General features: G+C 23.4%; 7 protein-coding genes across 7 annotated transcripts; 3 read left to right on the top strand and 4 right to left on the bottom strand. All coding sequences in view use genetic code 6, as the record gives it.

Moving 5' to 3' along the window:
* Positions 1 to 400: 400 nt before the first annotated feature.
* TTHERM_00295390 (proline dehydrogenase) lies at positions 401 to 2,959 on the top strand (the record flags this gene model as incomplete). Its single annotated transcript, XM_001013171.3, has 7 exons — positions 401 to 917; positions 1,320 to 1,378; positions 1,570 to 1,767; positions 1,830 to 2,111; positions 2,201 to 2,272; positions 2,322 to 2,744; positions 2,798 to 2,959. The coding sequence occupies 7 exons, from the start codon at positions 401 to 403 to the stop codon at positions 2,957 to 2,959; spliced, it is 1,713 nt and encodes a 570-aa protein (XP_001013171.1).
* A 734-nt stretch (positions 2,960 to 3,693) lies between these two features.
* Positions 3,694 to 6,364, bottom strand: TTHERM_00295400 (tRNA uridine 5-carboxymethylaminomethyl modification enzyme mnmg protein; the record flags this gene model as incomplete). Its single annotated transcript, XM_001013172.3, has 8 exons — positions 3,694 to 3,924; positions 3,985 to 4,351; positions 4,415 to 4,721; positions 4,778 to 5,050; positions 5,229 to 5,611; positions 5,694 to 5,923; positions 6,039 to 6,112; positions 6,214 to 6,364. 8 exons carry the CDS (start codon positions 6,362 to 6,364, stop codon positions 3,694 to 3,696), a joined length of 2,016 nt encoding a protein of 671 aa, XP_001013172.1.
* A 420-nt stretch (positions 6,365 to 6,784) lies between these two features.
* Positions 6,785 to 8,857, bottom strand: TTHERM_00295410 (elongation factor Tu GTP-binding domain protein; the record flags this gene model as incomplete). The annotated part of the gene is made up of 1 exon (XM_001013173.1): positions 6,785 to 8,857. The coding sequence occupies one exon, from the start codon at positions 8,855 to 8,857 to the stop codon at positions 6,785 to 6,787; it is 2,073 nt and encodes a 690-aa protein (XP_001013173.1).
* Positions 8,858 to 9,722: 865 nt separating this feature from the next.
* Positions 9,723 to 10,223, bottom strand: TTHERM_000295409 (transmembrane protein, putative; the record flags this gene model as incomplete). Its single annotated transcript, XM_012796890.1, has 1 exon — positions 9,723 to 10,223. The coding sequence occupies one exon, from the start codon at positions 10,221 to 10,223 to the stop codon at positions 9,723 to 9,725; it is 501 nt and encodes a 166-aa protein (XP_012652344.1).
* Positions 10,224 to 11,987: 1,764 nt separating this feature from the next.
* TTHERM_00295430 (hypothetical protein) lies at positions 11,988 to 12,626 on the bottom strand (the record flags this gene model as incomplete). The annotated part of the gene is made up of 1 exon (XM_001013175.3): positions 11,988 to 12,626. One exon carries the CDS (start codon positions 12,624 to 12,626, stop codon positions 11,988 to 11,990), a length of 639 nt encoding a protein of 212 aa, XP_001013175.1.
* A 1,181-nt stretch (positions 12,627 to 13,807) lies between these two features.
* TTHERM_00295440 (hypothetical protein) lies at positions 13,808 to 16,161 on the top strand (the record flags this gene model as incomplete). Its single annotated transcript, XM_001013176.2, has 2 exons — positions 13,808 to 15,506; positions 15,707 to 16,161. The coding sequence occupies 2 exons, from the start codon at positions 13,808 to 13,810 to the stop codon at positions 16,159 to 16,161; spliced, it is 2,154 nt and encodes a 717-aa protein (XP_001013176.2).
* Positions 16,162 to 21,984: 5,823 nt separating this feature from the next.
* TTHERM_00295470 (hypothetical protein) lies at positions 21,985 to 25,848 on the top strand (the record flags this gene model as incomplete). The annotated part of the gene is made up of 6 exons (XM_001013179.2): positions 21,985 to 21,999; positions 22,619 to 24,051; positions 24,297 to 24,388; positions 24,445 to 24,539; positions 25,083 to 25,176; positions 25,238 to 25,848. 6 exons carry the CDS (start codon positions 21,985 to 21,987, stop codon positions 25,846 to 25,848), a joined length of 2,340 nt encoding a protein of 779 aa, XP_001013179.2.
* Positions 25,849 to 26,301: the final 453 nt, after the last annotated feature.

Raw genomic sequence — 26,301 nt, 5'->3', positions numbered from 1 at the left:
ATATGAATTATCAAACTATTCGTTTTTGATTTATATTTATAAGCTTGAGTTGCTATCATAGTAAATAACTAGATATTTAATAGTTTTAATTTTTCTACTAGCAAAAGTGCAGATTGCTAAATGTAAAAAAAAAAGTTTTAATGGTGAGCTGATCTTAGTTATATACTATAAAATTAACACTTCCTAAAAGTAAGTAATATCTTAAAGGCTTAAATTTTAATAATATAGAGTCATCTCTGACTTAAAATTGAATAAAAAAAAAGATATTATCACGAAATATTATCAGCTCACTTAATTTTTCTTGAAATGCAGAAAAAAATATAAATTATTTATCAAATTAAATCAATAATTCTGATACAAAATTTATTAAACTTAACTTACCTTTCTCTCTTTAACCAATATGATACTTAACAACTTAAATAGGTTAGCTAGATGCTCTTTAGCTGCAAGAAGAAGCCAAAATATTTTCCAAATTGCCAATCTTAGCTCAACATAGTAATTGAGCTATAAGGGCAAATTTTTCCAAAGCACCAAAGCACCAGAATCTGCATAATAAGATGCCAAATAAGAAGATCGCTCAACTATTTCAGTAAAACCCACTTAGTCTTAGCCTAGTGAGAGCTCACCTCGACCCGAGCAATAGAAATTTGTTTCAGATGAGGAGTTAGAATACTTTAAAAGTCTTAGAATTTACAAGGAAAAAACCGCCCTTGAATTGGTTAATCTTTTTATGATCAACAAATTGCTTCATTATTCAGTTTTTGTCAATAATGCAGATCGCCTTTACAAAATATCTTGCAAGGTTTTGGGTCATAGAATTACTGAAATTATTATTAAAAATACAATGGGCAGAGTTTTTACTGGAGGTTCAAATATCGAAGAAATTATGAGCTTTGCTAAAAAGCTTGAAAGCAGAAGTAATAAACAAAAAAATATATTTATTTATTCATTTATATTTAAGCCTTTAAATTTCATATTTTTGAAGTACTACTTTAAGCAAGAAATAATAGCTTTAAGTATATCCTAATATAATAAGTAGTACATATAATAATAAAAGAAAATTTCAATATCATTTATTTTTGAATTTCACATAAACAAGTAAATTTAAGTAATTGAATAATGTAAATATCAAATTAGAGGTGTACTATTAATTTAAAGTCAGACTTTATATTTCTATTCTGACAAATAAGAAATTTCTAAATTATACCAGTAAAAAGTTAAGGCTATTTATTTTGCAATTTTTCCATCAAATTATAAGCCTAGCAAATACAAATATGATTATTTAATAAATCAAATTTTAATTTTTTTATTTATAAAAGATGTTCCAGTTATTGTTGATTACTGTTGTGAAGCACTTGAAGAAGATCAAAATGAATTCGTAATACTTTATTTCTTTATCTATTATTATTTAATTTAATCAGATTGATATTACGCAATTTTTACCATAAAAAATTTCTTTATTACAACTCTATTAAATTGCTGAATCGTTCTATTGTTCTATTGATTTATTATCTATCTATTTTTTTTAATTAAAATTTATTAATTTATCTCTTTAAAATAACTAAATAGTTCATGGACAAAAGTGTTAAAGTATTTGAAAAAACAGTTAATGTTGGCGATAATATTAACAGACACAAAGTTTCAATGAAAATTTCTGGTTTAATTAATATGGAAGTTTTGAAAAAAATAAACATTTATGGAGAAGAAATCGATAGTTTATATGAATAGATTGATAAAACTAAAAAAGGTTTCATTACTGGCTAAGAAGTAAATTAATTTGATCGCTAATATATAATTCTTATTTATATGTTTTTTTTCTTTATTAAAAGTTGCACTAAGCTTTAGTTGCAAAGGGTTATCACATTGAAGAAAGCGATACTTAGGAATTTATCAAAACAGTTTTAGAAATTTAAGATGGAAAGTCTCTTTAAGATACTTAAATTAGATAATTAATTTGGAGAATTAGAGTTCATCCTTACTACATTTAATCTGAAAAGAATTAGCTTAAGATTTCTAAATATTTAACAAAACTCGATCAACATGAAATTAGCAAGGCAGAAAACTTTTTGAGAAGAATGGAACTTGTTTTTGATGCAGCTTTTAGAAACAAGGTAGTCGATTGAAAAAATTTTTAAATATTAAATTATTGCTTTTAATAATTTAAATATACCTGTGTTAATAATATTTATATAAATATAAGACTAGAGTTTTAGTTGATGCTGAACAATCTTTCATTTAGAGAGCTATTGATAGTTTCTTGGAATAATATTAGGTAAATTTTTATTATTAAGTAGCAATTAACAAAAGTTTTGAATTAAAAGATTAAATACAACGTTGAAGCTCCTATTGTTTACACCACATTCTAAAACTACTTAAAGTCTAGCTCAAAAAGAATTGCTTATGAAATTGCTAAATGCAAAGAATTAAACATACCTTTTGGAGTTAAGATGGTTAGAGGTGCATACATCAATGAAGAAACTAGAATTGCTAAAGAAAAAGGAATTGAAAACCCAATTTGTGATGGTTTAGATAAAACAACTGAAATGATTGAATCTAATTTAAAGTTCCTTGTAGATAACCTTTTACCTGGATCAGAACTTCTTATTGGAAGTCATAACAAAGATACAATTGTAAAAATGAAATAATATATGAAGTCTAAGGGTATTCCCAATAATTCATAACAAGTCTATTTCTCTTAACTTTTAGGATTAGCAGACCATTTAACTTACAGTCTTGTTGACGAAGTAAATTACATAGCTTTTTTAATTTTAAATATTAATATTTAATTCTCTAAAAGGGATACTCCGTATATAAATATATACCTTTTGGTGAAACCCACATCATGATTCCCTACTTAATAAGAAGAGCTTAGGAATCATTCCAAGTCTTAAGCAGTGTTGAATTCTAATACAACCTGCTTAAGGATGAAGTAAAAAGAAGAACTCCTTTTTACTATTGAAATATTGAAAAAAATGATATTTTTATTTTTGTCGAGCTTCAATTGAATTTTGATATTTCAAAATGCTTAACAAATCAAAATAAACAATTTTAATTTTGTATATTTTACTGCCATTTTCTGTTCGTTTGAATTTGGATTTTATATTTCTAAGATATATATTTTAAATACTATCCTAATAAATACAAATTTAAAAAAACAAACACTATACCTTGTTGATAAATTTTAATCAAAATTTCAAAAATTAATATTGATTTTATTTTAATATTTAGACAAGTATGAAAAATAATAAGAAATTTTTTAAATTAAATTAATTGGAATTATTTGAAATTATTTCAAAAAAAGTATTTTCATTATTAAAAATAAAGTAAAGTTTTACAAGATCGATCGATTTTATGTAAAGAAAAGATGGCTTGGAAATATTTTTTGAGATTTCATCATATTTGGTAATAATTGATTTAATTTCATTCTGCAAGTATTCTATTGAAAATGTTAGGAATAAAACATAAAGTTTAACCAATAAATTAAATAAGCATGCTTTTGAATATTTTGAAAAACAAAAATAAATTATATATAAATATATATACACACTCATACTAAAATAAATAAATACACTTATTTGAATTATATAAGAACAGATTTAGTTATTTAAATAATTATTTTATTAGTTAATTAGAGAGAAGGTTGAGAAGATTAAATAGCCTACACATATAAATATGCATTTATATTTTTTATTTTCATTAAGTAACAACTGGAGATTCATTTTCTGCACCTTTTTTGGCTAAGTAAAGCATCTAAACTAAAGTAGTTGGTCTTATACCTGGTATTCTACTAGCTGCATAAATTGTTCTAGGTTTATGATTTGATAATAACTCTATTTCTTCTTTTGTTGCAGTGTGCTTTATACTTTCTAAATCAATCTCACTAATATCAATACTATTTAAGTTCTTTTGTAAATTAAGAATTTCCTAATAATTTAAATTAATAAGTTGATGCATTTATAATTATTTAGAAAAGCAAAAAATTACCTTTGTCTGCTTGTCAAGATAAGTTCTATATTTGCATTCAGTTTCTAAATGCTTTTTGATTTATGGTTCAATTTCAAATAAATTATTAAAAGCTGATGATATTTCATCTATATTTTTATCATATTTTTCTATAATATCTGCAGCACTCTTGTATCCAGGCTGTTATGGATCAATGTTTATACCCTTTTTTTACCAATCTCTACTTAACATTTTAAAATTCATTAAATTATGCATTCCTTTAACTTTCATATGATATTTTTATCTAAAAACTTCTTCTTATTCTTTGTTTATTATTCCTAATTTTATTCCATAAGGTGTTAATCTGAAATCAGCATTTTCAGCTCTTAAACTCAATCTGAATTCTGATCTATTTTATTGAAATAAAAAATTAATGAATTAGATTAATCAATTTAATTAAATTAAACTTTACCTAGAAGTAAACATTCTGTAAGGTTCTGAAATTCCCAAAGAAATTAAATCATCTATTAATACACCAATAAAGGCTTCACTTCTGTCGAGGATTAATGGTTCTTTTCCTTAACACTCTTAACCAGCATTTATACCAGCTATTATACCTTGACTAGCTGCTTCTTCATACCCTGTTGTACCATTTATTTAGCCAGCTAAATACAATCCTTTTATTTTTCTTGTTTCCAGTGACTTCTTAAGTTCTTGAGGATTTACAAAGTCATATTCAACTGCATAGCCTGGACGAGTCATTACACAATTTTCGAGACCTATAAAAATAATTTTTTATTATTTTAATATTTCATTTACTTAATATGATTAAAACCTTTAATAGATCTAAGCAAATCTAATTAAATCTCTTCTGGGAAAGCTGTATTTAATCCATTTGGATAAATAATATTGTTGTTGTAACCTTCAGGCTCTAACCAGACTTAATGATATTTCTTATCAGGGAATCTAATTACTTTTTTCTCTATAGCTGGGCAATAACGAGGACCTAGCCCTTTACCATCATTGAAAGTAAATTTAGGCAAGAACTATCTGTTTGAATTAATTATGTCATGAGTTTTTGAATTAGTCTGTGTAATGTAGCATTTAACTATTTATAATTAAGAAAAGTTGATTAACAAATTTGTTTGAACCAGATTAATTAAAAAAATAGAACTAACTAGAAAAAAATCTCAAGTTTGAATTCATTCATTCCTTCATTCAAAATTATTTAAACTAAAAGTTTGTGGATACAAACAATTAATATTATCTTTTAAAATTAATAATACCTAATGGATTAGGAGGTATGAAAGGGCTGTAAAACTCATGAACAAAGCTAAAAGGAGTAATTATTTCATCACTTTCTTGTGTTTCTAAGCCTTCGAAATTTATGCTATTTCTGTCGATTCTAGCTGGAGTTCCAGTAGTATATCTAGCAATATGGAATTGATATCTTTCTAAAGTTTTGGCTAAGCCTATGGAAGGTGGTTCTACTTAATCAGAATCTCTGATATGTCTTCCTGCGGGATACCTCTTATGTCCTATATGGCAATATGCTCTTAAAAAAGTACCAGTAGTAATAACGACGCTTTTGGAGTATATATTTTCATTATTTTAAGTCTTAACACCTTTTATAGAGTGGGTCTTCTCATCTAATAATAAATCTTCAGCACTTATTTTATAAGTTATAACAAATTTTAAGTTTTAAAAGAACCCTTAAAAGTTATTATTAATTTGATGTCAATTTTGTTTACCTTGCTTCAGCAACATCAAGGTTAGGGACTTGATTGAATAAAAAGTTCTGCATGTTCTTTTTATATGAATCTCTATCTATTTAAGCACGAGGTCCTTATACAGCAGCACCTTTACTAGAGTTCAGAACTTTGTATTAAATTCCTGAGAGATCAGCCATACGGCCCATTAATCCTCCTAGGGCATCTATTTCTCTAATTAAATTTCCTTTTCCAATACCACCCATTGAAGGCTAATTAATAATTTAATAAAATCAATTTATTTACAAATAAAATTAGTTTTTATTTTATATAATAAGCTTGATTTAATTAATCAATTGCGCTTATAATATATATATCTCAACTTACATTGCAACTCATTTCTCCAACAGTCTATTTTTTCTATGTTAGTAGAAGCGTTTTAGCTCCAGTTCTTGCAGCAGCTAATTTTATTTTATAACAAAAAAAATTATTATTTCTATTATCTCACAAGAGACTACATGATTTAATTTAAAATAAAACTAAAAATATAAAGATCTTTTACCATAAGCAGCTTCGCATCCTGCATGACCGCCTCCAATTACAACTACGTCATACTTATTATTTGCTTAAAAAGAAATTGTTTAAGAAAACCCATATAAGAGGGAATTCTATCTATATAGTATGCCTTAATTCTTCTTTAAGAATCTAAACATTTTTACTTATTATTGATTTACTTACTTACTTTTAAAAAGAGGTTCAAATTAATTAAATTATAATTTTTAAGAGATATTGTAAAGATTCGCATAAAATGACAAACACAAATAATCATATATACATATAAACAAAAAATATACTCAAAATGAAAAATCAATGCATATCAGTTTATAAGAAAACACTTCCGTGCATTATTCTAAATTAAGAAATTTCCAAATATTTTCTCGATTTACTGATAAAAAGTAAAAATTAATCTCAACAATAATTTATTAATAAAATTGTTTTTTATTTCAAAAATACAATTTTTTTTAAAGTGTAAGTAAAAGAATATTTTATTGATAATATATTTTAAACAATAATAATTATTGTCTAATTTATACAATACTTAGAAAATAGTTTACAAATAGTAAAAATAAATATCAATTTTATTTTAATTTAGAAATATTTATTTATTTTTGTTTTTCAATCACATTAGAATGAACTTGCTTTGTTCTTATTTTTTTACTCATCAAGCTTATATCAAATTTATAAAATGATTCTCTTAATTTATATTAAACTCCTTCTGGCAAATATAAAAAGAATTAAGCTTCTCCTTTGCAAACTTTTTATGAAGTAAAGCTTAACCAACCAAGTCCAAATATTTCTAAATCTTAGTTACATCTGCCTTTTGAATCGAAAGAAATATCTATCACGTGTCTCTAGAAAATGATCTAAGTAAAATCAGGATTAAGAACAGGAACAAGGATATTATTATACTGCTTAATGAATACCTCGTTAGCTTTGTAAGATTTTGTTACGTGGACAGCAATATGAGATGACATGAATACAGCTGCGTTCACGTCTATTCCTTATGTTTAGTCTATACGTGCTAGTCCTCCAAAAAATACGCTGAGATCTTTACTGATTGTAAAGACTTATGGAGATATTTTTTTATCTATAACTATAATTTTTGCATCGGTGGGGTTGGAAAAGTAGTGGTACAACTAATGAGGGTTAGGAATACCTGGAGTATCATAAATGTTTACATTTAATCTTTTATTTCTTGATTTAACAAATGAAACAGTTGTACCAGGTATAGAGCTAGTTGTTAATTCTTAATCATCCTCTTCTCCACCTACTGATGTTCCACCTAAAAGCCTTTTAATCATTAGCTTATCTTATGAATTAAGATTTTCTGGATTAGAATTAGTTTGCTGATCTTCCTATTTTTTCAAAAGTTTTTTTGTTTGTCTGTTTAAAGCATTAATAAAAGAAGATTTTCCTGTATTGGCAAATCCCATCACATAAAAGTTCTTGGAGTATCTGCTATGTTAATATTATTTAGATTCCATTTTAGCAGATATAATGTATTTAGTAATCTTTTCCAAGCCTTCACCGCTTTTAGCGCTTACTAAAACTATATCTTCTAGTAGATGAAGATTATTAGGATATTTTTCTAAAATGCATTTCTTAACAACACTTTTTAATTGGTTAAACTAGACATTATTTGGAGGAAGAGCATCAATTTTATTAACAGCTAATATGATTTTATGGTTTTAAGCAAAAGCATAGTCGACAATAGAAGTGTTGAGAGTTGCAAATAAATCAGTGGCATCTACGACAAATATAATAGTTGAATTACGCTTTACCAACTTAAAGGCTTTTTTCAAAAATTCTGATGGATCTTTTGTAGCTAAAAGATCACCTTTTTCAAAATCAGTCATCTCTAATTCTTGTTAGTGATCTTCATTTTCATCATCAGAGAGATTGCTCTACTAGTTTTACTCTTATTGATTCTATCTAGAAATTTCAGATTATTAATCAATTAAATTTTTTTGATATTTTAATTAATGGCATCTGTAGCAAATAGGCTTTTTATATTTTAAATTTTTTTCTTTTCTTTTGTAAACAGTCATATTTTCTTTTTTGGATTCGATTTCTTCTAACATATCTAAATCTTCGATTTCAATAAATTATTTATGATCTGTATTCTTAAGCTATTACAACTTGTTATTTTAAATCATATATTTACTAATGTAATCGCTTTCATCAAACTAATTAGAACGCTTAACAACAATATCTCCATTTTCTATTTCTTCATCTATTCTTTTATTGTGATCAACTATTTCTTTAAGTACTTTTTTATCGATATAGCCCAACTTATTTTGATGCTCTATTTAAAATTTTACACCACATCCTGTACAATTTTTATAATTTTTAGGTATTTAAAATTCATCCAATTCTAATTATTTCAAAATAGAATTCTATTCATACTCTAAAGACTTTTTATTTTAATCATTTCTTTTTGTATCACTTCCTACTTTATTGAAATGAGTAGAATCATTAAATTTATTATATGGCTTGGAACAAAACTAAAAGCTAATCCTATTTTATAACTCTTGGTTATACTATAGTGATTTATTACATTATTAAAATTTATTTAATTAAGTGACTAAGTTCTTAAAAGAATTTTCAACTTTAATAACTCTCTTTATTTTGCTAACTATCATCATTTCTACTTATTTTACAATTTCAAATATTTTTATTCCTAGATAATAACTAAATATATACCAATTATTAAATTTATAAGTATAAGAAATTTCTATCTTTTTTGAGATTATTAATTAATTTCAAAATATGTAGGTTTAAAATTAAAAGAAAATTAATTTTATAAATAATATTTTATGCAGAAAATTAATATAAATTAAAGTGTTTAAAATTGCTATTTACATTTATTTAAATTAATTTAATTTTATATTTTTATATTAAATTATAATATTAAAAATATTGTTAATAGAAAATAATATAATATAAATTAGTTATGCTAGCAATTATTTTAATAAAAATAAAGAATTTGTAATAATAAATTTAGTTTGCCTACTAGAAAAAGTTACATAAATCTTATTTAATACAGTAAAATATTTGTAAATTTAGGAATTATCACATGAAAAATATTTATGATAGTAAAAAAAGGTTTACAGATATTAAAAATTATTTTTAAATAATATATATCTACAAAACAGCCTATTATTAATTTTATAAAAATTTGATGGATTTATAATTAGCAATCAAAAAAACAGTAAATTTATTAATATATCATATTTATGTTTGCATGTCTAAAGATAATTTATGGTACATTTTAATTATGTAAATAAAAAAATCATATTTGTGTAATATATATTTTGATGGCTAAAATAAATTTCGTTATATTTTAATTGTGTAATTTAGAAAAGTAATCTTGCAAATCTAAATCTTTGAATTTTCTAAATATTTTAAATAAAAGACTTTTTATAGTAAATTTGATTATTATTGGACTATTTAAGGCCTGTATAAAATTTAATTAATAAAAGTACGCAAAAATTACTCAGATAGAATAAGTCAATTAATCAATAAATAACCAATTAGAAAACACACTAGAATGAAGTTAAAAGAAATTTATGACCAAACAGTTTAAGTTTTTGAAAAACTTGATGAGAAATATTAGCATAAAATCCCTTATATCTATGCTATAATAGGATCGTTTACGATGGCAATTGCCTCTCTTGTTACGAAAAAATTAAAGCACATTCCTGTTTTTGAACTTTTATATTATAGATCAATATTCGTTCTTATATTCAATCTAAATGTTATGAAAGTAACTGGAGAAAGCACTTACTGCACAGATAAAAACACATTTAAATTTTTAATACTAAGAGCACTTTTTAGCAATGGATCAACTATATTATTTTTCACAGCTACACAATTAATAAACTTAGGTGAATCAACTATTTTATTCTAAACTTCTCCTATTTGGTCAAATTTTGTTGCTTGCATGTTTTTTGGAGAAGGGTTTTGTATGAAAACATTTGGCTACACTTTAATTAGTTTTATAGCTATCATATTTTTACTTAAACCACCATTTCTATTTAATGAGAGTCAAGAAGAAAAGAAGTATGAATTTGTTTAGCTTTTTGGATAACTATTGAGCTTATTAGGAGCTATAAGTTTTGCAGTAATGAGCAATATAAACAAGTTACTTAAAGGAAAAGCTTCGAAATAGTAAATGATTCTTTACATACACATAGGAGCATTGGTTGTTTCAAGCTTACTTAAAACTGGGTTTGGATACTCAAATATAGAGATATTTAGTTTATTTAATATGGGAATGGTTTTATTATTTGGTTTATGTGCTTATCTATCACAAATTTTTATCAACCAAGCCTTATTCATGAAAGGAGCAAATAAAATAATGCCTTTTAATTATTCTCAAGTAATATTTGCAATAATATTTGATCTACTATTGTTCAATAAAACTATTGACATCATATAAATGATGGCAGGGATTGTAGTAATGTACTGTTGTTATAAAATTGCCACTAAACATTGAGTATCTCAGTATTATCTAATAAACTATAGCTTCAATATGGTTGAAACTCTCTATCTAAATAAAATCAAATAAATTTATTATTGATAAATAATTTAAATTAATAAAATATTATTTATTTATTTTCATTTTATTGATTAAAAAATTTTTGCTTTAAAATAAAATTAACATTTATATAGAAAATGAAAAATTAATAGGAATACTTTGTATTGATGATTTTATTTTATTTTATGTTTCTTAAATATTTCAATGAGTAATAAATAAATAGAATTAATAATAATATCAACTTGCAATAATTGTAATAAGATATAAAGAGAAGATTAGTTAATTATATTCCATATTTTAATATATTTTATTTTAATCAATGCATTCATTTATCCGTAAAAATTATTAAAATTTTTCACATTTTATTGAAGTAAATTTGTTAAACTTTTATTTAATATTTATTCATTAGTTTTAAAGATAAATTAAATACAATTTAGAAAAATATTTTTTAAAAATTATTTAATTTTTTGGAAAAAAGTAAAAAATGTAATTGATATGACAGTTTTAATATTTAAATTAGGTAAAAATTGAAAAATGATTTTGAATTTAAGCTAAAAAAAGTACTATTTATTTTAGGAAATTAAATTTGATTGAAATATTAATTAAGAATAATATTAGTTTGAGGAGTTGTTAATTCGGTTATGTATGCCATAAAGTGATATAGTTATGAAAGACTTTCTAACATAAAGATTATAAATGAAAGTTTATGTGCTAATGGACATTCAAATAAAATAAACGTAGTTTGCTTTTTAAAGGATGTTTGATAGATAGATAGGTAGATAGATTAATAGATAGAATTTGCTTTAGGATGGATATCTTTTGTTTTGATTCAAATGCAAATTTAACAAATTTTATTATTACTTGCTATCTTTCTTTCTTTATTTATTGCTTGCATTTGATTATTTATACACTATCTATTAACAAATATTCGTTTTGCTAAATAAAACTGATCAAATATTTGCTAAGTTCTTTAGTCCATACTTTTAATAGTTATTTGGTTATCATACTAGATTAATTGCTATCCTACGCTTTTTATTTTTAGTTAAAAGACAGGTTAGTCTCATTTATTGAATGTCTTTGTACTTTTAGAAGAAACCCTTTATAAATTATTCACTTTCTTGCAATATATTTTTAATATTAAACAAAGATAGTTCAATTCAAGATGATCTTTATTTAATATTTTCTATCATATTTTGATAGAATTTATTTAAAATTGAATGCTGCTAATACTATCTTCAATAGGGATTAAGCTTGTTTTAAAGATGTCTGAGATGTTCAATATCATATTTAGGATTGACAATATCATGGAAAAATTAAGGACCATAAGCTGAGATATATTTTTTAGCAAGAGCACGTCTTCTAGGAGTTTAGATGACTACTTCGTTAACCAAATTAGGAATATGAAGGGTAGCCATTTAGATACCAACTAAACCACCCAATAATCCAATGGTACGGACATTAAAATTCCAATTTCTCCAGAAATAAGTAAGAAGTGCAGCATCAACACCTGCAAAAGCGTACTTTAAACCGTAAGTTAAGATACCCAAAGGAAGAGGCTCTAAAATCATTTCTTCTTCACTAGTAAAGAAATCATGGTTGAATGTTTTTATTTTCTTAAGAGCAAAAACAGTTCTTGAAATTTGCTTGCTTTCAGAAAAATTTTCGAGCTTTTTCTAATCGAAATTTGAAGTGTTAATCTTAGCATGGTGCTTTTCTTCTAAGAGGTGTTCGACGAAATGTTAAACTTTACCGAACAAGGATAAATCATGATGATCGTAATAATGAGATAATTCCTTGATCATTTCTGCCTTTAATTCATGTTAGTCGACATTACTCTTATGATGACTGTCTTCGTGATGATGATCTCCTCCCATTTATATATTTACCTTTATAATTAAATTGCCTTAATCTTTTATCTTTTAATTTCAAAGCTATAAGTTTTGCTTATCTAAATAATTATCTTTTGTTTATCTTATTTGATTTTCTTTGATAATTCTTATCTTCTTATTTATCTTTATTCATCCCATTCAATGATTTAATTGAAATTTTATTTCTTTCATTTTATTAATTTATAAGAATCCTATACTAATAAAAAATGGATCATTTTTCATTTATTGGATCTATCAAAATTAGATCAAGTATTCAATCAAATTTGTTTCAATCCTTCTTCCTTTAGTATTTAAAGTATTTTAATTTAAATATTTTATAAATTGGTATTTATTTAAAGTTTCCATTTCAATAATCGTTTTAAGAATATATTAGCTATTAGATAGATATTAAAATAAATTTAAATATCTTTTGCATATTTTATTATACACTACAATTCAAAAAATTTTTTTGTATTTGTTATATGTATAGTTTTGATAAGGAATATATCAAATATTATATTTGTAAAATTCAAACAGAATTTCCAAAAAAATAAAATTTCATACTATAATTATGTCATTTTTTTAGTTTATATTGCTAAATAATAAACTGTAATTTTTCATTTATGAAGACCAACTCAGAAAAACTATTTCATTTAAATTTTGCCGAAATTAATCATTTCAAAAATAATAGAGCCTTAAGAAAAAGATGTCAAGGAAAATAAAAATATTCTAAGTATATAAAATAATGACTAAGATGCTAATTTAGTTTTTATTTTTAAATAAATCGATTTATTATACTTAGCTTCCTAAGTATTAAAATTTGGAATTGACTTACTTATAAATTTTAAATTGACTTATCAGCCAATTTATTACAATTTCACTTAAGATTCATCCTCAACTTACCTAAAGTATAGATTTCTAATATTAATAAAAACAAAATAAAATATTCGATATTATGTCAAATAAATATTAAAAAAATTCTCCAATTTTATACATTTTTGTAAATCTTAGAAGTATTAGTAATGAGGGTACCCATAATATAATATTTATTCTATTCTTTTTATTATTTTATTGAGAATAAATTTTAACAAATATATTTACATCTATAATTCATTTTCTAAATAATAATTTAACAGTATTATCAAGAATATTTATTTTATTTAGAACTTAAGTAAATTATTAATGTTATGAAATATTTAAATACTTATTTTAAATATCATAATTAATTATCAGATTTTTTAATAGAAATTTAAACCTAAAAAAATAATAAAAAAAAATAATATTTGAAAATGAAGAAATTACTAACATTATATTTATTAATTGGTATATTTAAAATCTATCAAACATAATAAACTGATAATTATTAAAGAGTTGAACAAAGTTGTTTACTTTTGACGCCATAAAAACTTAAATGCTTTCTACCTTCTAATAGCAAAAATTGCTGCTAAAACTGCAACGATATATAAATTAGCTGCTAAGGAGTAACCAGATATAAATAAGTTTTTTATTTAGCAAAATTTATTGATTGTCCGTAAGGAGTCATCGTTTGCTAAATAGTAAATCTCGATGAAATTTTAAAAAGTGAGTGGCTACATAATTTCTTTTAAAATGATTAAGATATCGAAAAGCTTTCAAATTTAATTCAATTTTAAGCTCTTGAATGTGAAGAAGATTATATTCTACTAGGTGGAATGTGCATAGAAAGATAAAATTGTATTAAAATTAAATTTTATAATGGTTTTCTTAGTTGCTATGAATGCCAAAAAGGATACTATTTAAATGATTAAGGGAAATGTGTTAAATGTACAAGCTTTATGTATTTAAATTCTTTAAAAAGAGAAATTGATCAAACAAATTAATTATGTAATGAATGTGATCAAGATAATAATTGTTTTTAGTGTATCGATGGATACAATCTTTTTTATGATAAGAACTTTTAATAGAACGTTTGTGTTTAATGCTAAAATTATTGCAAATGCGATTCTTTTCAGTCTTGCATAGAGTGTACTTATCCCTACTACTATAAAAGAAAATATTTTAGCACCAAAAATGAAGAAACTCCTGTTTATGAAGCTTGTGAATCATGTTTATCTTTTGTTGAAAATCATTTAGGTCCCAATTTAAAAATTATAATGTAAAAATAATCTTTGAAAATAGAAGATATTATTAAAAGTTGTGAAGGGTTAGAGTTAGAAAAAATAGCTCTAAAAAATTTGATATTTAAAGACATAGTTGATCAGATATTTAATCTTAGAATATTCTTAATTAATGGTATGTTTGAAACTTGCTCAGAAGGTTGTGCAAAATGTCTACTCAATGAATAAAAGTAAATATTGTAGTGCTTAATTTGTTAAAATGGATACTATAAAGATATTAAAAAGGACAATATCTGTCTGAATTGCTAAGAAAGAGACTCTGAGTCTTAACTCTGCCATATTATAGATATGTAATATTAAATGCCATAATTTTAAAGTACTTAATGCAAAACCTACTTTAATTAACCTTATTTTGGCAAATCAAATTAATTTTATGGCTGTACAATTCAACCAACATGTATGATAGCTGACGGATGGAATCACGAAAATAAAGTAAGCAAAGGTTCTTGTAAGAAATGCTTACAGGGTTATAAAAAAGTGAGATTTGATCCTAATTATAACTACTTCTAATGCGTAAAATAGATAAAAAATTAGAAAAACTCCTAACTTTTAGATCAGTGCTAGCAAGGTTATTTTTTAGATGATATAACTAACAGTTGCATACCCTGCTCATATAATTGTCTTAAATGTGACATTAAAGGATGCACCAAGTGTGATAAAACTAGAGCATATTCAAACTTTCTATCAAATGGTTACTTAGAATGTATAGTTATTCAAGAAAAAACTTCTGGTAAAAAATTAAAATAAATTATTAAAAAACAAACAGACAGGCAGCAGTTGCTCATATTTTTAGCTATTCAATATTATTTTATTTATTTTGATTATTATTTCCATAAATTCTCATTTTATTAAATTTTAAAAGATCCAAATAAAATTTATTTATATAAATTTGAAAATGAAAATGTTAATTAATTTTTAAAATAAAACTAGATGTAATAAATTGCTTTTTGTTTAGTGAGGGACAGTTAGAGTAATAAATGTAAAGACCTTAAAGTGGGTATTGCTAATAATGTAAAAGAGGATATTCACCTGTGTATTAAGTTATGCACAATTTAAAAATTATTGTTGAATGCTAACCAATAATATAAAATTGTTTAATTTTTGAAAGCAATAGTTTGCTTGATGAAGAAAATTTGTAAAAAAGGCATGAGTTAGTTTGCAATTTATGTGAATTTGGTTATTTTATAGAAAATAATATTTGTAAACCAATACCTAAGAACTGTGCTTTATTTGATACATTTCTGAGAAAATGTTAAAACTGTAAATATGGATATAAGTTAGAATAAAATGAATGTATACAGTGTACAAATATAACCTCGATCAGCTAGATTGGATTCTTTAAATGTCTATCGACAATAGAAGAAATAGAATTGTCTAATAATTGAATTCATTATTTTAGATTCTACTTTCTATAAATTATTAATTTCAATTTAGAAAAATCATTTAGTGTTTATAGCTTATCCTAAAATTAAATCAGTAATGTTGCCTAAAAATAAATTCTTTTATATTGTGCTTAAAAAGTATTTCGTAGATTAATTTTTTATTTCCATAGCTTATTACGAATTAATTATTAAGATATATATTAATAATAATATTATGATTTGTATCGAAAACATAGTAATTATTTAATTAACATATATATAAATTTCACAAAATATTCAAGAATAAGAAGGAAAAAAAATGATTAAATTATCAAAAACAAATCTTTTTTTTGTTTTGATTGATATGATTAAATTTATTAGTTTCTTATTCGTTTATCTAAATAAAATTAAATTGATCTATATCCTTTTTAACATTTAATGTTTTCACCTTTAGGTACTAGATTTACTCTTACTAAGGAATAACTCATTCCAAGAAGAACAAAACAATCAAAGAAACATAAATAAATCAATTTAGTTAAATTGAGATTTTAAAAAAAATTTATTTAGAACATTTAGAGTCAATTGTTCTACAAATAATACATTTATAAATTAATTACCTAATTTTTGAAAATTAGATCATTAAAATTAGATATTCCTAACAAAAAAAGATTCTGATTTGTATAGTTTAAAGGTATTATAGGCACTAATTACAGTAATTATCTGAAAAATTCGTAACTTGAGGGTTTTCTATTTTTAGCATTTTCACCATCTAAAATTAAAAAAAATGGTTTTATTTAATCTAATGAATTAGATAAGGTGAGAAAAAGTAGTCAAATGTGACAAGGTATGATTTTAATATTGATTGAAAAGAAATTCATTTTTCTTCCAATAACAATAGTATTACAAATTACAATTAATATATCTTCAATTTTTTTGTATTAATTTAATCTTATTTTTAAATTTAAGTAAGGATAAATCACTCATTCATTAATTGATTAGTTCATTAAAAAGTATAACCAAAAAACAATTTGATTATGATCAATAGAAAATGAAATCTAGAAAAGAGAAATAAAATGAAAGAAGCGATTGAGGTGATTAGTAAATTCATTTTTCTAATTATTCTTATAAATCCATCAAAATTTTTATCACAATCGTTTGTAATCTAATCATAGACTAGTTTCAATTAACAAAATCAAAAATATTGAATAGTATCAATTGTAACCTATAAAAGAGATAATAAAGAATTCTTTGTTTTTACTCTTTTCTTAATTATGAATTGTATTAATATTTATATCAAATAGATAAATAGAATAATATCACAATACTACTGGTGTAAAATATGATTTTAAGGTCTTCTCTTAATTACTCATTTTAAAATGATAAAGTAGCGAACATCAAAGGTTTGCTTGAAAGATTAATAAATAAATATATATTAATCAATTAATCAATATTCGCATCTTCATATTAATTAAAATGTTTACTTATAATACAATGTATCTTGGTTGAAGGTTTAAGAGAGTTTGTTTATAGCTGGATTACTGGTAAATTATTACACAAATAACTAAATAAAAAAAATAAATATTTTTCAATTTTTAATTTTACCGTTTGGGAAGAATTTCTAATGACAATAAAATCAAAATGTGCAGTTTTAATTGATATGATCTAAAAAATGAAAGATTTTATAAAACAAATAAATAAATAAATCCATCAAATAAATGAGTATTTTTGAAGAATGCTGAAAAAAAGAAAAATTTAATGAAATTTGTAGAAAATAGAGGAGTTTTGATAGCTTAGATATTAAATTTCACTATTTTCTTTACAGAATTTTAAGCAAGATTATAATTAGAAGGAGTAAATTTAAAAATATAACATGATCAATTAAATTTATGGAAAAAAAAATTAATATTGTAAACTTAGTGTTGTTATAAATAAATTATGATGAAATTTTTAAGTAACATCACGAGTTTTAATCAAATTTTAAATGCATAAAATTATTTTATTTAAGAATTAAACTCTAAAGTGAAAGATAAATTATAATCACTTAATAAGCCTGCATATTTCATAAATATAAAATGGATTCAAGAAGTTTTTAATGAATTATTCAAGTTTTAGAAAAGCTATACCTCAGTTACTTACTAAGTTATGCTTTGAAATACATTTTGAAAATTAAATATGCTAATTAATTGTATTTATTTAGAATATTTGCTTCTTTACTTATGTTTATATTTCTATTCTGTGTTTTATTTGATAAAATAATAAAAAAATATAAATAAATATCGTCTATTTATAAATAATTTATTTAATTTAGCTAAACAATTTTGTTAAATTTATTATGTTTAGTTGAAAAATAAATAAGTATTTTATAAAAGTGTAAATTTATTCAGACTTTTATATTAAAAACATTTAAAATCATTTCTTCATTTGCAACTCTTTTTTTTTTTTTTGATCAGAAAGAAGTGTTTTTAAAAAAAATTTAACAACAGTATGAATAAAATTTAGTGTTAAAAGTTTCTTAAAAGGAGTTGAGATAATTAATATTTTGATTATGTTTTAAAACAGATTTAGAAGAAAAAAATTATAGGTGGAAGAAAGACAATCTAAAATAAAATATTGATTAAATGTGAATTCCTTCATATGAAATTGTGATCATAAATTAGTTTTCTTAAATAAGTTTTAATTATTATTATTACTAGCCTTTTTTTAATTAAAATTTCAAGATAGTCACAGAATAAAGACAATACTATATTACTAAATCTTAATTATTTCTAAATTTACTTACAGGCAAATTAAATCCAATAAAGAAATTTAAAAAAATGAAATAAAGTACATATACATTTAGCTTATAATACTTACAAACTGTCAGCAAATAAGTTACAAAAAGATAAAGCAATCAAATTTTCTTTATCTTACCAGTCTTAAATGAGTTTAGTTATTTGTCTGTGCAGACACATAAACACATATATATGATTTATACTAAGCTTCTAGTCTTTCTTCTCCCTATAACGATCAATTTTCTAAAACTCTTATTTAAGTGGTTTGATATGGAAAAAATGATGCTAATTTAAAACTTTAAATGAGTTAATGGACCAATAATTTTGTTGGTACAAAGAGATGTTATGTTATTTTATATTATAATAAATGTTTAGCGTGCGTTTAATTAATTTTCTAGGCTGTTCAAATTTAAGCTGAGTTGTTGAAAAGACTCAAAGTATTGAATTACTAAATTGAGGGATAAAGATGAAAAAGAATAATCTATCCTAATAATTACTATCTAATTTCAAAATTGATTAATTAATTATTGCAGATTATCTAAAAAATAAATTAGATCCACTAGATTCTTTATGTATTATTTGTATATTTAATTTGCATTTACAAAAAAATTTAAGAAAAGTGGCAGTGCAATCTAGCTGATATAAGTTAATCATCAAATAATATAAAACCAAAGTAGCAAGTTAATAATACACTCATACATACGTACTTACATACATACATATTTTTAATTTCATACAGTTTTCGTTTAGTCTTATCAAATATTGTTTATAATTGGCAAATAAATTATACAAATTTAACTTTAAAGAGCATTATTAGTTTTTTCTTTTTCTTTCCCTTTGAGAAATATATATGAGAATTAAGATGAAGTTTGGGCTCATGTAATTTATTACTTGGTAATTAACTAACAAATGGCCATTAAAATAATATGAAAAATTATTAATTAAAGTGTAATATAATTGAATAAAGTTTTTTATTTGGGTAATAAATAAATTTATTTTTTTTGGTTTTGATAAATTTAAATTTAAGTTTTTTCTTGATGGAGTGGATTCGAATGATTGTATTTTTGATATTTTCAGATATTTTTTGACAATATTTTTTAGAATTTTATGAATCATTCCTCCTTGAATAATTAGCTTTTTGTTGATATTAAAATAATCCAATAAATTATTTTCAAATATGACTTTAGTAAGAGAATGCTTAATCTCAACTTCTAAAAATTTTTGACACTTTTTAACTATTTTCTAGTAAAATTCATGATTTCAACACAAAAAATTTCCTAAATATAGATGTGTTTGTTACAGTAAACTTTTCTGTTTATATAAAATAATTGTACTATAAATTTTTGTGTATAGAACTGACTTGAATCATTTTATATTAACCTAAAAATAGTTTGTAGTTATGAAAAGTATCAAAGCAAATATCTACTTAGCCAAAAAATACATGTAAGATTTATGTTAGCGAATATTATCAATGCAACTATGATATTTTTCAACAGTAATACATGTAAAATAGCTAATGATACTAAGAAGATTAAAGATATAAAATTGCAAATAAATTAGTATTTTTTAATTTTACTCTTGCAAGAAATTCAATTATATTTATATATAGCAATTAAAGTATAAACCTATTAACTCTATAATTTATTAATAAGCAAGTCAAAAGAGTTATTTCAAATTTATTTATTTATTTATTTTTCAATTAACAATAGCTGCCTTTGTTTTATTTTTCCTTACTCGATTAGATAAATTCTTCAAAAATGTTTTCTATATATTGTTCGATGATACAAAAAATATTTTTAGCAGAAAATTGATATTTGCTATTCATCAATTAATAAATTGATTTGAAATTTGCTCATCGGATCTGATTTTATGTTATCAAAAAATTGAATATTTAATATGTCCCTGCTATCATATATCATCAAATGCAATGCGCATTTAATTTTTAAATATCCGCTATTTTGCTAGGCTTGCTTTAAAGGGTTTTAGAATATTTGAAATTTGGAAAGTATTCTATTTTTGTAAACTATTTTAAAAAATAAAAAAAATATTTTGTTTTGTATTGATTGCTTGAAAAAAACAAAAAAAAAGACATGTTTGAGTAGTTGGGTAAAAGAGGATTAGTTTTTCAAGAAAGAATTTTTAGTGGCAGTAAAGCAATAAGAAAAGAAATTTAGTGCCAAATAGATTTAATTCGAATAAAAAGTTGAATCACCTTTTATGATTATTTTTCCCCAGATACTGAAATGATAGGCCTACTCAACAGATTAAATAAGATCAACAATAGGGAAATGCAATTTTATTATAATGAGTATAGCATTTATTAATAAAGTAAAAATAAAATGAGTAAAAAATAATGATTTTTCATAGAAGAAAAGAAATAAAGAGTTATTTAGAAGCAGTAGGGTAAAAAAGAAAGCTAATGTGTTTGATGAAGGAAAGTATCAATTAAAGTGAAATAAAATGAAAAATAGATCAAAAAACATAATCTTAAACAAAGAAAAACAAAAAATCAATAAAGGCAAAAATAAATATAATATATTACACAAAAAAAGTAAAAAAATCAAAAAAATTAAAAAAGAAAGAAAGAAAGAAGAAAGTAAGAAAACAAAGAAAGAAAGAAAAAAGAACTTACTATAAACCCCAAATAAAAAAACAAAGAAATTAAATAAATAAATTAATAGTTAATCATAAAGAATTCCAGTTTTATCTCATCGTAAGTAATTGCTGACAATTTGGTTTCTAGAGAAAAGCAGATTGCTAACAAAGACAAAAAAAAATTGAAAATATTTATAAAAGGAGAACCAGTTCTCGTTGCGATATTTAAGTTAACCTATACGCATTATAGATAGATAGATCGTATCTAAAGAACTATTCAGTTTAAATTAGTTTCATCTTATTTCATAGAAAAAGATTACTAAAAGAAAGACTTCCACATTTGATATATACATTCATTCATACACAATTCAGTGCACCTTCTACTTTATTAATTATCAGTCTTAAAATCGATTCCTACCTGCTTCTACCCCTATTAAACTAACACAACAGCATTTGATTTCATCCATAGTTTCCCTTTGAAATGTCTTCATTTTAGGTAAAAGGCTCTTTTTATCTCTGCACCTTCATTTTTACTGCAATTTGCTTGTCATGGCTATTTCATATTTTCTTCTCTTTTTACTGTTCTTTATTAGTTTAATTTTAAGATTATTAAACAAAGCAATAGAAAAACTTTTAATATAATTCTTACTCAAATTTAAGATTTAGGAAACATGATCGCCCCTCGTTAATCAGTCAAAATTTATAAAATGCACAATAAAATTTTATGCATATTTATTTATTTATTTTAGAACATAATTTTATATGGTTTAATAAATAAACTCCTCCTTAATTAAATTTTTTTTCGTTTGGAGCCCTATCAATAATTCAAAAATTAAACTCAACAGCTACCCCTATACTTTTAATTTAATTTTTTAAAGCTAATATTAAAATAAAAGACTAACTCCATCAAGGATATAGCATACCAAGAAAAAAGCTTACAAAATGCTATCTATTCCTTCATCAATTAAACAGAATTTATTAAATCTCAAAAACTCAAGTTTTAATTTAATTTTTTGAAATTAATTGCTATTTCATTCATCATAAATTAATTGTAGAACTAATCAATAAGTATTTATCGCTAAATTTATTAATATGTACTTTAATAATATCAATAGAAACCAAAACAATAGCAACCTTCATTGTCTAATTTAGATGGCACCCATAGAGGAGGTGTTGTGAGAAACTTAAATGGAGTGCCTCATAGTGATTCTCACCTAAATTATATTCCAGAAAGCCCTGACTTTGGCAGGCCAATTTTTTTACAAGGCGGCCTTCTTAATCCTCTACATAATTAAGCTCTCCAGAATAATTCTCTCCCTATAAATCCTTTCTTAAATATCAACCCACAATTAAGCTTGAGCATGTTTGATTTACCCCCAGGATCTTCTTCAAATCTATAACCTACAAATCCAGCTCCACCTGCACAGAATCAAGTCAATATATTTGCCCCAAATCTAGATTAAGAATCCACCAATAAAATTAATATTAATCCTTTGAATTTTCCAAACCAAAATCTTTAGTAAATGATAATAAACTAATTGATTTCTTAACAGTAGCAATAGTTATTATAGTAATAGTAATTAGGCAATGGACAGAATAATGGATAACAAATAATTTCGAATTCACATATAGCCTAGTAACCTTAATAGCCTTAATAGCAACAAAGCAATTAAATGTAGCATAATTAACAATAGAATTTGTAGCAATAAAATTCTCAAATTTAAAATTAATTGATAGTATAGTTAGGACTGTTGAACAATCCTTTCCTCATATAATAGCTATTATAAGTAATTAACAATCCTCATGATTTAGCTCGCTTTTAAAATAACCTTTAGCGCATATAATAATAAGCTCTTCAAACAATCAATTTACCTCCTTAAATCCCTTTAAACACAATACCTTAAGTACCTGTAGGTTTAGGTATTAACAATACCAATTAAAATGCTGCTAACGCTATCGCAACTACTAACAATTTACAACAAAAGCTAATTCATCAATAAAAATAAAAGGAAGAACTCACTAACATGCTGGAGTTCTTGGTAGAAAAAATGCATCAAACTGACACAGATTAAATTTTCGAAAAGAAATGTGAATTCAAGTTTTTACATGGCGACGACCTCACAATATTTGATAATATAGTCCATAAATATCAATTTTCTAAAAAAACAAAAGAAGAAATGATTAAATATATCTTAAGAAAGTGCTTTAAATTTTTAAAAAGCAACATTAAACAATAAGAAATAGTTGGATAAAAAGATATTGAAGTTGCTTTTACCCTAAAATACTTTGGTAGTGAAATAGAAAGTTAATAACAACTTTAAATTCAAAAGCAATTTTTGCATAGCGAAAATAATTTGGGAGCTAATAGAAATAGAGATTCTGACGATTCTGACGATCAACTCGATGAAGTAAAAATTAAGCAAGAAGATAATAATCCCATCAAAGAAATAGGATCTGTTAACAACCTTAACTCCACCAAACATCTTCCAAGCATGTCAATTAACAATCTTGATTCTGATGATATTATTGACAAGGTTATGCCTTTCAAGTAAGAATTACTATTTAAAATTATTAAAAGAAAATAAGAGTATAAGTACAAATTTATAAGTTAATCAATCATCAAATTTAAATGTAAATCAAAGTCAATCAACTTTTGAAACCATTGTGGATGAAAATATAAATATTTAATCTAACTAAAATTTGATTCAATTTATTAACTAAATTTATCTTACTTATCATTCATCGCCCACCATTCTACAATTTACAAACTCAAATATTTTTATTTATAAAAAGGCAAGGAAGCAAGATAAAAACTATGAATATTTAATTCTTGAAGATGATTTTCAGAAGCGAACTCTTCGTTAAAGATTATCAAGTTTATTTAGGTAAATATTAATTAGCATTTTGCATAAACTTTATGAAAAAAATAATTTTTTTAAAGAAAAATTCGAAGAATTGGCTTAAAAGGAAAATTAGAAAAAAATACAAAAGTGTGTGAAGAACCTCCAAGATTTTATAGAAAAAGGATAAATCAGTGTAATTTCATTATAAAATATAATTTTTAACAAAAAAAAAATATTATTTATTACCTCTCTCTAAAAATTTTTTAGTTTTTAAAATACAAATTTTCCGTTTAAAATATAGAAAATTTTAAGGAAATATTTTAAATAATTTATCTTTTTATTTTTATGTTAATCAATCAAGAAATTTTTTTTATTTGATTTTTCTCAAAAACGATTAATTTATCTATCAACTAAAAAAATTTTACTCAAAATAAATTTGTATTGTTAGTATTTTCTTTGTTAAGACTTACTAACTTTAATTAAAAGTTAAATATAAAAATTAAAAGATACTGTTTTTCTTTTAATAACTTCTTTTAGTTTCTATCACCTTTAGTACACTTCTAAGCAGAATTAGCTATTAATTTAATAGTATTAACCATTAAACCTAAAATATTCTAAATCATAAAAAATAATTCTTTTTGAAATAAAACCACCCAGATTTAGAGAATGTCAAATTGGAATATTCATTAAAAGCTCTCCTTTTTTTAGTTTTCTTATCATATTTTTTAAACAAAAGAAAGTAAAATCTTACAAGAGACTTCCTTGGTTAAAGATTTGGTTGAAAGAAACTTATGATCTTGCAAAAACTCTCTGTGCTTATGCAGATGAAGGTAAGCATATTAAAAAAATTAGATTTTATTGAGAATTAATTGATTTTTAAATAATTATTAGATAATGCAAAAGAATCTGATATATTAGCATCTCAAAGCGACTTAAAGAAAAAGCTTAAGACTTAGGAGTCATCTACAAAGCTTTAAAATGCAAAAAATAGTTGTGACGACAGCGAATAACAAACTCCTTATTCACCCCCCGATTTTAACAAAATGCCTTTCTCAAATAATAACTAAAATGGAATTGCATCTGGATCCCTTTCTTCAGCTTCTAAATTGAAAGTTTCTTCACCTTAAAATTCAGAAGGTTAAAAGTCAGAATATAATGCAATTCTCAAAAAATAATAACAGCTTGAGGATGCACAAAAAAAATCTAACTCTTAGTCATAATAATAATAAAGTGGGGAGTGGAAAACTCCAGAAATTGTAAGAAGAAGTCCTCCAAGAGTTGACGAAATTGAGCTACCAGCTTCTGATAGTATAAAAGGATTTGAAGTTCCTAAAGCTAAAAAGAGCTCTGAATTAACTCAAAACGATCTTCACGTGATAATAGAATAAAATTCTGAAAAAAATTCTACTTCTAATTAAATTATTAAGCACGAAGAGAATGAGCAATTAATAACTGCAACCATTTTAAAAGATGTCTAAACTCTAAATTCCACAATAGTTTGATGATATTCACCATCTTATTGCCATATTGATCAAACTCACTAAAATATTGTAAAATTACACATAATTGTAATTTTAATCTTTCTTAAATAATAACTAAAAACAAAAATAAATAAATAAATAAATTTAACTTAACAATTTCTAATAATTTGTCAAGAGAATAAACGACGACAACGAACTTAAAATTCCTACCTATTTTAACAGCAAATAATAATAATCTCAACTTTTATAATTATACTCTATACTATTAAATTGACTCTTAATAAAATTACAACCTAATTTTCTTCATAGCAGCTGTATTTTTCTAGATTTTAGCTTGGTAAATGGAATTTTTACAAGAACAATAAATCATTCCAATTCTCAAGTATTCAATAAATAAATAAACAAATAAATAAATAATCTTTTTTATATAAATTTAAAATAAAATTCAGTCTCACATTTTACGTTTGTATCAAT

This window comes from Tetrahymena thermophila, assembly GCF_000189635.1.
Source record: "Tetrahymena thermophila SB210 genomic scaffold scf_8254688, whole genome shotgun sequence".
In the NCBI taxonomy this organism is placed as follows: domain Eukaryota; phylum Ciliophora; class Oligohymenophorea; order Hymenostomatida; family Tetrahymenidae; genus Tetrahymena; species Tetrahymena thermophila.
The sequence above is the reverse complement of the archived record's forward strand: the minus strand, read 5'-3'. Positions and strand labels throughout refer to the sequence as shown.